A 15123-nucleotide genomic window follows, 5' to 3' on the forward strand; every position below is an offset into this window, starting at 1 on the left:
TTAACAAGTTAATAGCAATGGTATTGGAGTTAAAAATCACAGTTCGCGAAGAAAATCTGAGAGAGGATTCATCAGTTATACAGTTACAAGTGACAGGAACCAGCCTGCCAAGCAGAAGCATAAAGCAAAGCAACATGTTCTTAATGAGGTACCCACAATGAATAGAAATACCAATGCCTGCAAATAGGCCGTTCTAAAAGCTACCTTTGAGCCACATCATGTTCACCCGTAAAAAATATATATATGAAGGTCGATACAAGGATATGAAAGTTCATGCCCTTAACTAGGGCAGTAGCCTTTTTTCCAAGTTGAGAAACTCCGGTACCTTCTTGAACCTTTTACCTTGAACATATAAGTGGATCATGCAGAATGAAGCAAATCTACCATCAAATTTTAAATACGTCCTTCACATGTAACTGGGAAAATTATCATACATCCAAGGGATTAATGTTACAAAACCAGCTCATTCCATTAAAGCATTTCATTTTACCTCCAAGAAGACCCCCCCAATCTGATCACCTCTTCAGTGCCAGTATCCCTGCGAATCCTTTCAGTACCTTCACTTTGCTTGTCACTACCATCACCATATAAATCCTTCAGCTTCGCCAGATTGCTTGAGACACTAGCTGTCTTCTCTTTGCTTCCATCTCTCAAAGGACTAGGGCGATGGTCAGAGTTTGCACCATGGATTTGCACACTCCTGCTCCTGCTCCGACTTCGGCTCCTGCTCCTGCTTCTACTCCGACGAGAGCTTGAACGCCTGTGTCGATCAGTGTCCCGCACACTCCTTTCATGATCCCGCCTCCCACTGTCCCTCTCTGAATATCTGGACTGGAGAGAGTCCCTATCTCTACTGTCACGATCACCACGTCGATCATACTCATGCCTCCTATCTCGTTCCCGGTCACGATCCCGATCGCGGTCATGATACCGATTCCGATCCCGTTCCCGGTCCCGGTCCCGGTCCCTCTCCCGAAACCGGTCCCGGTCTGAATGATCTCGATCAGGTCTTTCACGACTGCGACTACGACGATTACTCGGGGATGATCTTCGAACATCCTCGCTGTCACTCCTTTCATGCAGAGTTGGTAAGGTCCTTCGGACTGGGGATGAGTCCCTGGTGGACGCACGATGTGGAGCACGCTGACCAAAAGAGACTGACAAAGAAGCTTTCACAGAAGGAGGGCGACGGGCAGTATCATCTGAGCCATGACGGCTGGACTCTCCAGTAGCCCCAGAGGGCTTGGTGGGGAGCTTCATCTTCTCCAGATTGGAGACAATTTGGCGCATGACTGGGACAGGCACACGGGGAAAAAGAGTATCAAAGTAATACTGCAGCAACACAAATAGTCATGGTATTTGTTAGCATAGAATGCTTTCCCAATAAAGACTGATTATATAAGATCCATATGTCTAGATATCATCATATACATCTAAAAAGTATGGTGTGGCACAAGCTTGTACACTTTGCAATGAGTTGCATCAAGAAAAAGCATTCAGTGATTTAATGATAAGGATAATGCTGACTTAAACATTGTTAAAACTTAAACAATCAATTGAAGTCACCATGATGAGTTATATTGCCAAAGCCAGAAATTCAGGCACATGAACTCAATGTATGCAAGTACATAACTTTGTCCTGAGTCCACAATGCTTGAATGCACCACAGCAGATGATGAGCCAGAAATTAGTCATTCACAAACCTTAAGCAGGACAGAGTCCAAGATCAGGCAGCAACGTTTTGAAGAATGCAATTACAGATTAGAATTCATACGGTTACTGAGTAATGTCAAAAAGAAAAAATTGACATGGATATAAAAGTATGTATTTTCTATGCATGTATAGACCATCTTGGTCAGGACAAAAGGATGATGACTACAATGGTTGTTATGTTTACAAGTACATTGGATCATAATGTTAGTCTCAGGCATGTATTGCACTCAGCAGGTTCTTCAGATTACAATAAAGCTCTCAACTTGCAGTTATAGTGTCTTAACATCCTCAATATAAATATACAACATCAAAAGGCAAGATAGAACTCCAACCATGTCTGCCCAACAAAAGCCATTATGTCAAATAACAAAGGTTGTTTTTATCTTTCGACAAATTATATATTCTATTTTGTGAATTTCAATTACCTGGCAGTAATTCAATAAATGTTAGAAATATATACAAGATTCTACATAGTTTAACAGGTTTAAGACATTAATATAAAAAGAACTATAATGTTTCCTAACATCTTTGCAATTCTACATGACATGCCCTCAAAATTACTTAAATCAGAAAAGATTCAAATTTGATATTTTGACATTGCTTCTTAGAGGCTTTGATATTTTGACATTGCTTCTTAGAGGCTCACTCTATCAGCCGTAAGCAAAATCAGCTGGCCCACAAAAAATAAAGGGAAAGAATTTAAAAAAAAAAAAAAAAACTATGATGATGACGATGACAAGAATGGCAGACTTGAGATGGGACATTTAGCCTTATATTGGGCAGTTTCAGCAGGAATCCCTGTGATTGATGAAACCTGAACCAAACTTATCAGTTTTAGCTAAAACTGCCCAAACTACTGGAACTCAATCAGAAAGGGATTGTTTTAGCTGAAACCCATCTGTCTTGACCAAAATATTTTGGTTTCAACAAAAACTTCAAACATCATATTTATAATTAAGAAATTTCTACAACTCTTGTCCACAAATTTTTTTTTTTTTAAAAAAAAATCTAAAGGAAAAAGAAAAATGCAACTTCTGAAAGGATGTCATAACCCTCATTCCAGAATTGCTTAGCAGCAGCCACCAAGGCTCCAATAAGCTTCCTTACTGACAATCAGAATTGGTGTCATACTCCACTTTGTCTTTCTCTTATATATTACTAAGAAATATGAAAAGATCCAATGAACTGTTATCAGCAATGCAGATCCCACTACCACCCTCTCCATCACCAATGGGCTGTCATAGTGGGCTTAATACAACACTTGAGAACATCCCAGTGCACACGGCTCCCACCACTACAAAGTTAGGGAGGGTCAGATGTATGCAGTCTTATCTCTATGTGAACTTAATACAATACTACACCCTATTTTTCAAGTGATCATCACATCAAAATCAAAGAACTCCATATTAAAGAAAAAAATCCCATTGTTGTTGCACCTCCCTCCTCAACCCTTCTTCCTTCTGGCCAGGCAGCCTAAAGAAAGAATCTTTCACCCTCCTAAGTTCTCATCCTTGAGGCAGTTGTACTCATGTTTTCTTCTTTTGTTGGAAAATTACAGTCTGCTGGTGAAGAAAATGGAGAGAGCACAGAGGGAACTAAGAAAGCAATGCATTCAAAAGCAAGGTGTCTTATCCTCTGCATATGCAATCCTGTACAATATTAGCATCCTTTTTCACAGACCAAGTCCAGCATATATCAGTAGTTCGTCCATGGCTCATCTGAATCAACTACCCTACTCCCAATGGAGTCAACTTATTGAGACTACAATTAACATGGAAAAGCAGCCAGGATTGAACCTTAGTTATGAAGAAATTCCCAACTACATTCTATGTAGACCTCCCTAAAGATCTCTAGCCAAAATCCAGCCTTGCATTTAGAGGTGAGATTTCTCATTTTACTGATATTTAAACTAAAGAGAGGAATGAGTCCCCTGCAGCACCACAAGTGAGCCGAATGCTTTCTCTCCTACTCAAGGTTTTCTTTCTTCCTACATCCCCCATGGAGTGGTAAAGAACATACTTTCTGAACATCCATCTAAAAAGCAATGAATGAGGAATCCAATCTTCACCAAAAAAAAAAAATGCTCACAGCTTGGCAGGGAAGACACCCTAGGAGTTTGGTGGTGGAGGTGGTGGGCATCTGTGTATGAGCGAGCATACAGGAGTTCAGGTGTCCATCATGTACGTGCATGCAATGAATAAGCTTGTGTGAACAGAGTATTCTGATGATAAATTTGATATTCCCTTAAATTGCAGCATTCCTCCAATCTTTCTTCAAGACCAGGATGGATTCTATACCATATATGTAGAACATAATATTAGTCAGTTCTTTTAATTCAGCCTTGTCAGCTACTTTAACATTCAAAGGTTCAGCAGATTATCATAATTCACATGAACATACGGTTTGGCATTGTCATTCCATATATGTCACTAACATATAGACAAGCCTAAATTGGTTGAGTGCACTTCTGAAACAGAAGTGTTATTGCAAAAATAGAGAAGCTTACCTATAACATGCACAGAGATACCAATATAAATTATCAGCATGAAGCAGTAGCATAAGTGCTCAAAAAATTGACAACCAAGAAAGTAACTGACAATATAATTTAAACAGCATACTACTCTTTTAGAGAACACGTTCATTTCAAGATCAACATTACAAACCTTACAGAAAATTGTTGACAGAGATGTCATCTCCTCTCAGAGCAAACTCCATTATGGAAACCTAAGCTCAGAATCTCACATCCAAAGATGAGCCATTTTATTACCAAATCAATTACCTTTCAATTACCATGACAAACAACTAGCTTTATGGTAGAAGTCTACATAGAAGTAAGATGACTCAAGCAAGACACAATAAGCATTATCTATGAGATTAAAGCACATAATAGGCAAAGACATAACCTACCTGTCCCAGAAGAAGATCGCGTGCATATACCCCCATGGTTGTCATCCGACCATTAGACCCAGGAGAGAACTCCTACAAAACACCAGATGAAAATCACAACTGTCTGAATTATTATCGAGTGAATTGCCAGCAACATGCACATTTTCTTTGAAACATATAGAAGAGCAACTATTTCTCTGTGACCACTAAAGACAGAATTTGTTCCAAAAGTTTTAAAATCTTAAAGGAAGTACAAGCAGCAAAAAGAATAGAGTCAAATCAACTAGCACAGAAACAACAGTTTAATGTATGATATAACATCAGTAAGCTGTAATTGACACCAATCTCTAAAGATTGCAAATGACCTGGTAATGCTTTGAAGGTGTGGATCAAGAATGAAGCTATATGCACATGCAGGCTACTATCGTCAAAAACTACTTTCTGATCACTCCTACAGGATAGCTAATTAAAGACTGATTCTTAGCCACTTGGGATTACAAATTTTCCTGTTCTCCCTTTCATACCCAACTAAAAGTACATTATTTACGGGAGAAATTATTTCCATACAAGTACGTATACGTTTGGGTTTCATGGTTGGGGTTCATCGATAATATCATATTTGGAGAGAAGAATCCTTCCAACTCCCTCCATACAGTGTGAATGATTGTCATGACCCTTAGTTGATGATTGGTTTTCCTTGATATTGATGTCTATGTTTCAGACTGGAATAAAAAATACAAGGATTTGACAGTGACAATAAAAATAAGGCTGGATGTAACAGTTAGCAGTGGTAATTCTCAATACTAGTACAGTACGCTTGGAAAAGTAAAGAGGCAAGATCATAAGCAAGTTCTCAGAGTGGGGACTGCCCTAAACATATGATTCTGCCAGCCAATGTTTGAACTTGACAAGGGAACTGAGTTAGCACCTCTAGATCTTAAAGGAATCTTATCGACAAACTTAAGATTGTATAGCAGACCCTCAAAAAGCTTCATGGAGTTTTTTGGTTCATAGCAAATTGACACTTGACAATTTGCTCGACTCTAGTACACATCACATTAGGCTCCCATTATGAAAAAAAAGCACTCATCCTTGCGTAGAGAGCTACAACAGAATTGGATCAACCTCAAGACAATCTGGATTTGACCCTGAACCAAAATCATTTGGATCGGGCTCAGGTTGAAAAATATGCTCTGCCTCAAATGCAGATTGTACATGGATCAAATGCGATCGAATGGGAATCCAAACCTACCTCAAATCCACATACTACTAATAATGACATCTATGTATTTAACTACCAATATGAGCTAACGATAACCATATGTTGTTGTTAATAAAAATTACACAGAGAGCAAGTTAACAATGCCCATATGCCATATCTTATTATACCCTTCCTTCTATTAATCATATATTTAGGGAAAATCAGGTAACTCAATTTACAGATGTTCCTTATGATGTGTTCAAGTTATTTATAAACCAATTTAACATGAAAAACTTTTGGATCAACCAACACTGAAACTCCATCTAATCCAACCCAGGTAGAACTGCATTGGGCTTTGATTCAAAGTTCTGACCCTATTGATATAAAACAAGCTTCAATGCTGCAATTGCGCCAAAATTGGCCCAAAAGTTCCCACTTTCAGCCCACTTAAGCACCGGTTAGCTGCTTAGGGGGGGTGGCGGGGTGGGGCAGAGTACCTTATTCAACAAAATGGAACTTCTCAATGGGTTCCCATATCTTTGAAACAAACTTGTTATCCTAGAGTAATAACATTGAAATCATCTGCTTAAATTTTTTATGAAATAAGCATGAGATGTAGCTCTCCGCAACAAATTGATCATAAGGTATTATATGTCCAAAGGACGTGTCTAGCTGACCAAAGAATTACATAATACAACTCAAATATATAGTTTATCCTACTGGCTTAAGTCTTCTACATAGGTTTAGATACCTTTATATTGCTTGCACTAATTTATCACTATCAGCTCAGTTTGAAAAGGCACGCTTACACTTAAAAATTTATCATTTACCAAATCCTTGTATCTTGCACTTTTTTGCAGTACAGTAGCCAAAGGATTACTTTCATTACATTTGCAATATTATATACTAGTTTTTCCATTGCTTCCTAAGCACCACTTTCCCCTTCAAAAAAAAAATGCTTCCTTGCTCCTGCAACTCCTCCTCCTTTACATATTTACAGTCTTCCATAATGAAGAAACTAATGCCTTACCTCAATATTCTGATTGTCTTTTATCCTTAAGCTCTACATTTGGCTATAAGCAACTTAGAAAAGTTTCTTGTACTATCATTAGAATAGCAACTTTACAAATATATGCTTTGTTAAGAAACATTATATCTTCTTGATGCAAACAGTCATTTTTAAATCATGAACGACCTGTGCCCAAAAATTTCTTGCAAGTGCAAATTCCTAATCTGGCCTTGGATCATATCCCAATTGGCAGATCTTCTAAAAGAAAGGGTGTTGATAGAACAACCAAATTGTACTAGACCGATCATCAATATTTTCTTTAGTGCCATCAACCCGCCTCAAGCTACCGATCATGAGTTAAAAGTTTCAAGTCAGATGCACTTTCTGGCTAAATCTAGGCAGAAGCATCAAAATATTTCACATTATCTTGACCAATTTCATGCTAATATGGACTGTGGCTAAAAGATTGGTAATTTAAAATTGAGAAATAAGACTTGGCATACAGAAAGTCATTACAAATGCAAAAATATAAATAAATCACTAGCACAAGTGGTTTTAAGGACACTATTTAAGTATCTTTTTGTCTGTACTTCAAAATATTTTATTTTAAAAAGATATTCATAAAAAGGCAAAGGTGAAAACAGTATAGGTGAGCTCTAAAACAAGAAATACATGTACACTATCAACAGATAAGTTTATTGAAAAGGTGAAACATTTAACAAAAAAAGAAACAATTTTCTCAATTAATAAAAGCTCCTCAATCCTTCTTCCAGATCATTGTTTATTCTTTAAAAAATAAATAAATAAATAAATAAATCTCTGGTCTTGTTTTGTGTCATACTTATCTACAGTTAGCCACTATAGAAGCATTTCACACAACTTCCTTAAAGGTTTTTTGAGGTATTTCCCACCTCTTTTTCTATTCCTTTCCTAAAGATGTATCTGGTGTTAAAGCACTTCTTTTACAGTTAGCCATTATAGAAGCATTTCACACAACTTCCTTAAAGGTTTTTTGAGGTATTTCCCACCTCTTTTTCTATTCCTTCCATATATCTGGTGTTAAAGCACTTCTTTTGTCATCAAGTATCTAATGGTGTGCATCGTATATTGCATTCATCAGTTACTTCCACTTCTCAAATCTCTACTTCTACACGAATAAACTGAGAATCTATCAATTCCATGAACCTCAAGTATCAGTTATGTCTCGAATGTAGCCCTAGGAAGGCCTAGCATAGGCTAGACATTTGAGATCTTATGATTTACTTTGGCTGTAGACCCTTTATAAAATTAAATAATTAAGAACATCACAATCAATTATATTGGGCATGCAGCAAATTACACAAGATCAGTTGGTAGCGTGCCCCCCCCCCCCCCCCACACACACAAAAAAAAAGAAAAGAAAAGAAAAACACTTATGTTGTTAGAAAACTATTATGTATATTTGAATAACCATTTACAAGAATAATCACTTTATGCTGGTTATAGCCCATAACAAGCTAAAAACTGAAGAGAGATCCATACCTCATCATCTTTGATATAGGGATCATACCAAGTCCACAACGTTTTTGGATCTGCCACATATCGCAAGTAGAGGAAGCCAATCTGAAAATCACTTGAAATAACTACTCGATTAGAGCTAGCTAACTCATGAGTAACATGCTAGAATGAACTGAAAAATCAAGCATTGCAGGTACATAGGCAACAAGCACACCTAAATGTTGTGTACCAGGAACACTGGGATGCACCCATACCCGCCCATCCACCCAGTCAAAGAACCACATCACTACACACATCCCCAACCACCAACCCAGGGAAAAAAATGAAAATACAAAATATAATGTAATGGCAATTGGAAAAGAAATAACTTTACAGGCAAAGTCATATCCATAAGGTTGGCAATAACATGTTATGGATTGCAATTTCTAACCTTTTCAATTTGTCATTTTGGACCAAGCTGATCCAAAATCTTTATAACATCCACCAAAGAGTGCTAAACTTTTGGGCCATATAGTTCCCTTATCCTAGCCAACACACCTTTATACACCCTGATATTATAACAAATCAAAAGTGGCTTTGGGACACAAAGAAATTAGCAAGTATTTTGTTAGTTTCTAGGATGTGCCAGTTTATTAGGAATAGATATCATAATTCAATATTTAAAAGAAATAATATCAGGCTGAACTAGACCACAGAAATCCTTATTCTGTGAGAAGAATATAAATAATAAAGAAAACCTCAATATTTTAGACCACACCAACCTTATATTTTATGAATTTTGACAGCAACATCCTAACCGAAAGGGCAAAATAGGCTCAGATAACAAAAGCCAATAACCTGCACCTCATGCAGGACTAGGTTAGCCTTCTAAACCAGCTTAAGAAGTCGATATCAATAACATGTTATATAATATAGTAAAGCAATTCGGGCTAACACAAACATATCCAGCTGATCAGTCCTTACATGATTTACACTAAGGCCAAGCAGACTGGAGGAAATGACCATTTTTCATGATGGTTGTAAACCCAATCAACCACTTCCCTCATAATACAGAATGGAATTGCAAGACAATTTATTACTTTTAAGTATCAGACAACCAAAAAGAAATGAGTTTAAGTTCCACTGTGGTCATACCGTTCCACCCAATTTGTATATGGCATACATTGCCCTGGACTAAAGAGTTAAAAGAAAGAATAAGGAATCTGATGTACAGATCCGACTACATCTTCTAGTTATTTGTATTATCAACTAACTTTAGCTAATGACTGAAAGTACAAAGTTTTTAACACACCATTAATTTCTCAGATTCGGTAGGTCCTAAATTCCACATAAAAGCGGTATTTTCACTATTTAGTTATCAGCAAGGTTAATTGCCAATTCAATATAAGATGCAGCAAAATCGAAAATATCCTTTCACCATATGGCAACATATAAAATTCTATGCATATTTTTTTCATTTTAGATAATTGACCACCTCTTAACACCTAGAATCTCCACCCCAAGTGCTGCTCCATGATAGAGCCTCTCGAAGCCCTTGCACCAGATTCCTAATAGTTCCACCATTCATGGAATTTAGTATTTATTTACCATGATTACTATTTTGTCAAAACTAATTTTAGCTCAATCATGAATATTTTCCTCACTTCCTGGATCATGAATTTGCCTAGAAAAAATTAAAAAACATAAATGCCCAATATTTGTAATAAATATTACATTACATAGATGAATCCTCTATGTGCTTTATACCTAAATTTTTTAAGCTGCACCTCATCTAGATTGGGTAACTAAGCTATCTTTATCAGTTCTAGATTGGAAACACAACAAAGTGATCACCTTGTACAACTGAATTGAAACCATTATGTTGCCAATAATTGTTTCTTAAGTTAGCTTATTTTAAATATATGAGAAACGATACATAAACCTCAGCTCAGATTGTCAGAGATGCTCCTAGAACCTGCTAGTGACCCAAACCAGATTCCTGAAACATCCATCCGATAGTAAAATGAGAAACTTTTATCACTACCATATTTTATCAAATCAGTCCAAGTTTAATAAGAAATTTAGAAACATGGCTTCCTCATCTTTTTTAAAATCTTCATCCTGCATTTATTTAAAAATATGATAGACAAAGCATCAATTTCAAATAACTAATATGCTTAGTGTATTTCTATTCAGACATATCATAGCTGCATTCTTGCCTTAAATTTTTTGAGAACCCCTCTTCTACACTCCAACACCGACTCCTGATAATAATAGATAAACTTATCATCAATTTATTACATACAACTAGCCACCTACGTTATTCTATCCTTGTTGTATGGTTTGCCAATAGTTATATTAAACTTGCATCAATAAGTTCTACTTCCATAATGACCAAATCAACAGCAAAATAGTAGATATTAAGTCATAATGAATTTGAAGGCAGGTTAGAATGTGATTCAACGAACAAAACACAATAAAATTAAACAAAAAAGGAAAAAGTTTTGGTGACGATACTTACAGCTCTAATATATGGAGAATCAGGGTGTTTCAGTAGTCCATGCATTTGTTTGACAGTGAGTTTCATTGTAAAAAATTTATAGAGAAGACAAAATGCTGTGGAAGGACCTCTACAGTTGCCAGTCATCCATGGTTCCACATGATCAACTTGATGATAGATTTCATCTATAACTTCATGGTATGTTTTCAATCTGTAAAGCTCTTTGAAATAATCAGAAGAAAGGATATTCATGCAAAGCACCTTCTCTACCAAAGTATCAATAGGTCTCCCCGAAGTCTGTATCTCCATTGTTTCTATAGACTATATTTATTATTTAACTTGAACTTTGCTAATTGATAAAGATACACAAGATCTAGAACCCTTCAATACTTAATCAAACAACATATTCCATATCCATTAACACATATAAAACCTGCAAGAAAGAAAAATGAGAAGTTAATTTGTAAACTATATAAACTGTGAATTTTCCACGTATACTTTACAGAGCAAGTAAAAAGATGAACAACAATGAAAAAAAAAAAAGCGAGAGGTCATAAGATGGAGCTTGTCAATTGCAGAAATATATAACATATACAGCAACAATATATATTACAAACAAAATTGACATTGATTACTTACATAAAACTTTTTTTCCGTCACATGATTGCCATGTTATTTTTATTGTAAATCCCATATACAAAGCAAACAGAAGACTCTTGTTGAGGACTATCCAATTGAGAATAGATACTGCAACACTGTTGCAATATAAATTCATGAGCATTGATCCCACATACTTCCCAACTTAGGCTGCTAACTTGCAATTGCATAGAGTCTTGACAATCATACATGAAGAAGTTCTGTCTGATTGAGTTTGATAAATGGAAAATAGTAGTCGAATAGTTCAGAAATATTTGTCATTAATCAACCACTTAATGCAATAGAAAAATAAAGATTAACGAATAAGAAAACAATGTTAAGTTTATTAAGCATTCTTGAGTTTAAACTGGGAAACCAATGCACCCAACCAGTGCTACATTATTCATTGATGGGAAAAATGGATGCATCTAGTTAAGATCAATCATTCAATCCAAGGTGATAAATGGATGAAAAAAATAGATGTATAATTAATGATTTACAGTGCCTACTGGCAGAAAAGTTTTTGCTCTCTATGGTGGTTGCTAATATAGTCAATAAATGATAAATCATTTCTTAGTTTAGACACCAAGCATTAAAACCCTTTACATCACCATCTAAAGCAACAAGACAGAAAGCTCACCTTCATCAAGCAAAACCATAATCATCCAACAATTATCAGAATAAGGACCAAGATTGCAAATATCATAATACGCCCCGTACCATTTACATAGTAGTACAGCATGATGTCTGATACGCCCTGTATCTACTGACAGCTCACCAAGCCATGCAACAATCCCTGATCCAGCATGGCTCAATACGGTAAATAATATAGGATTAATACAGTACACTGCAGTCAGGATTTGAAACCTTGAAAAGGACAGGAGGATCATATGCATATTGAAAGGATTAAAGGATATCCATTGTACATGGTTCCCTTGGATATGGAGAAAATGCCATCAGATCTAGATTGATTGGGAGGACCATTGTTGTCTGTTGCAAGGCATCTGATGGAGCGATGAGGCTGAAGGCTTGAAACAAATCTTCTAATTAAGCTAGAGGAAGCGAATTCAACAGCCAACCAAAGAGGAGAAATCAGAATGATGAACAAAGAGGAGAGATCAAAATGGGTTCAGGGGAGAAGCTTCAAGTACCAAGAATGAGCAAGATAACATTTAGCTTATCAGAAGCAAGATCAAATAATGTTTTCCAACCCTTTATTCAAACCTTTATTTTACATGGAACAGCAAAGCTTGAACTTCTTTACATTATAAATGTTTTTTTTTATTAAAAGACACTTCACTTAAATAGCACTTTGAATGTTAGGACTTGAACTTTGCTCAAATAAAATATTAACCCCTACATGGAGATCCACCTCCGCCTCTCCCTGATCTCTCTTACTTGTTGATTGGTTGAATTGCTCCTCCTTGATGTGTAGCAGTATCCTCTCCCTTTAGGCTAATTCAGAAATCTTAAATATGATTCAAGTGTCCAATCTCCTCTCAAAATCCAACAGGATTCACCGCATTCACCAACAGAACTCCTCCCTCAAAATCCAATTCCAACTCTGAGACAATTGGAATTTCCTTTGATGAAGTTAACCTCCGACTCTTTATTCAGAAATTGACATTTTCTTTGTTCAGTCCAATTATGCAAACTTAAGTCTATACGATGATAGTCGTATACTCTTATTATCTTTGTTTTGCCTTTTTTACATACAAATCATAATGTTTGAGGGATCATGGACCATGCATTTATGCTTATTGCTGGAAAGCAATTTTTTACACAATTATAAAGATGGGTCTTGTTGGATTAGTAGGAAGAGCAGAGATAATTAGGTTTAATAAAATGCTAAATTATGTCTTTGATGTGGTAAAGAAAATTGTGGAGTCTTGAGTTATATAGGTGAGATGGCATTGTTTTTTGTTATTTTTTCTTCAGGCGTTGGATGGGAGGACCTGATCTAAGCATGTGAAATGAACATATTAGCCAACCACTTCTCATTCACCTACATAGGGTTTCAATTATCATTGCCTAACCTACTCACTAGAATGGACCTGAACATTCATGGCGCACCCAAAAACATTTTACCTCTCTATCTCATTCCCTTTCTCTTAATGTTCTCCACACATTATGTCTTGCTTTTCAGTTTTCAAAATTGATATTGCACATATCAGACAGTTATTTGATAGTTTTAGTTATTTTTTCAATGCCAAGCTATGTAGTATCAGACAGTTATTTGATAGTTTTACTTGTTTTTTAATTGACAAGCTGGCTACGTATGTATGTATGTGACTTTTTTTTTTTTTTACACTCACTGAGAGAAAAATTTCAGTTCTATTTTTTTTCCTAGAAGGAGGAGGTCATAGACCCACCACTTGATTAAATCAGGTATATGAAATCAGAAGAAAACTACAGAGGATAAGAAGAGGAAAATAAAAAATTTGGTGCAAAAAAGGAAAAAGAAATGAAGAGGTGATAGGATGCAGGCTGTTGGAGACCCAAAAATGAGAAAGTATGCTTGCTAGGATCTGGCAAACAGGACCGATCTATTCCAGTGATTTTTTCATTGAACACCATCGTCCAGATGATCAAAAGCCTTGTGATGGTTGGAATGGACTTATTATTATCTCAACTATTTGCTATCCCCATTTGGGAGCAAAACTTCGGTGCTGCCTCTATGCACTATTAGTGATTTTATATGCTTGTCTTTCACATTATATTTTTCCTCGATTTCCATTATCTAGCTGGTTTTGACGAGATGCTTCGTTTTCTCCGCCGAACTGAAATGTCACATTATTCAGGTCCACTGTTCATCATCCTTCACATTTACGAAATAAAATAAAATAAAAATAAATGTAGAAAATTCACTTGCCGTAAGTCAAGTATAGTCATAGAGTCGACCGAGTTCCCAATAAACTTTGTATTCAAGAGTCGATAACAAATTAATAATTGTATACTTATAGTATTTTTATCAAAGTAATAATAACATACAACATAAGCACATTTGTATAAGATCACAAAGACATCTAAAAGAACCGTAGGCACCACCATGCACTACCTTGACGAGCAGATTAAATACTAAACTACACATATGGAATAGATAGCACCAAGCATTAAAACCATCTGTTTTCTTTGGAAAGAAAAAAAAAAAAAACAATTTACTGATGGGGTAATAACAAGATACCGTGACATCGGCACTAATCCTTTTTTCTCCATCTATTCACGAAAAGAAATAAATTTTAGTACCAACGATTCGAGAGAGAGAGAGAGAGACAGAGAAAGACAGAGAGAGCCCACTCCAATAGTCCAAGTTTACTGAGAAGAGCACATGCAATGAATCAAATAGTTAGGTTTAAGGAAAATTAGGGTTTGCGCGATGAATTAATGTAGGGGCTTTTGTCTAAATGAGGGAAAGATGGAGCAATTGACAAATAGATTAGTAAGGCGGAGGAGAGTTGAGAAAGTCGAGAAGAGAGGTGAAAGGACTAACCTTGCGATCTTGAGGAGGGCTCGTCGCCGAGGAGAGCAGCGCCGCCGGGTAGATCTCGCCGCAGGAGCTAGGCCGGTGCCGATGGCCGGCCGCTCTCAGGAGGGCAAAGAACGAGAGAGGAGAAGAGAAGAGGGGGAAAGAGAGAGAGAGAGAGAGAGCGGGCGGCGACGAGAATAGGGGGAAGAAAAGGAGATGGTGGGTGTCGAATGAAG

General features: G+C 36.5%; 1 protein-coding gene across 10 annotated transcripts; it reads right to left on the reverse strand.

Moving 5' to 3' along the window:
• Positions 1-15123, reverse strand: LOC105052497 (pre-mRNA splicing factor SR-like 1). Of its 10 annotated transcripts, none has more exons than XM_073244360.1 (6): positions 14912-15028; positions 14606-14736; positions 10807-11218; positions 8331-8411; positions 4621-4692; positions 1-1332 (listed from the first exon to the last, which is right to left on the reverse strand). In XM_073244360.1, exons 3-6 carry the CDS (start codon positions 11092-11094, stop codon positions 487-489), a joined length of 1287 nt encoding a protein of 428 aa, XP_073100461.1. In that variant the 5' UTR covers positions 11095-11218; positions 14606-14736; positions 14912-15028; the 3' UTR covers positions 1-486. The 10 variants fall into 10 exon arrangements, 8 of the variants coding, with proteins under 8 accessions (XP_073100461.1, XP_010931627.1, XP_010931628.1 ...); XM_019853320.2 differs by lacking the exon at positions 14606-14736 and adding an exon at positions 4377-4450 and having other exon boundaries at positions 1130-1332; positions 14912-15072; XM_010933325.4 differs by lacking the exon at positions 14606-14736 and having other exon boundaries at positions 14912-15072.

The sequence above is a fragment of the Elaeis guineensis genome, chromosome 10 (assembly GCF_000442705.2).
Source record: "Elaeis guineensis isolate ETL-2024a chromosome 10, EG11, whole genome shotgun sequence".
In the NCBI taxonomy this organism is placed as follows: Eukaryota; Viridiplantae; Streptophyta; class Magnoliopsida; order Arecales; family Arecaceae; genus Elaeis; species Elaeis guineensis.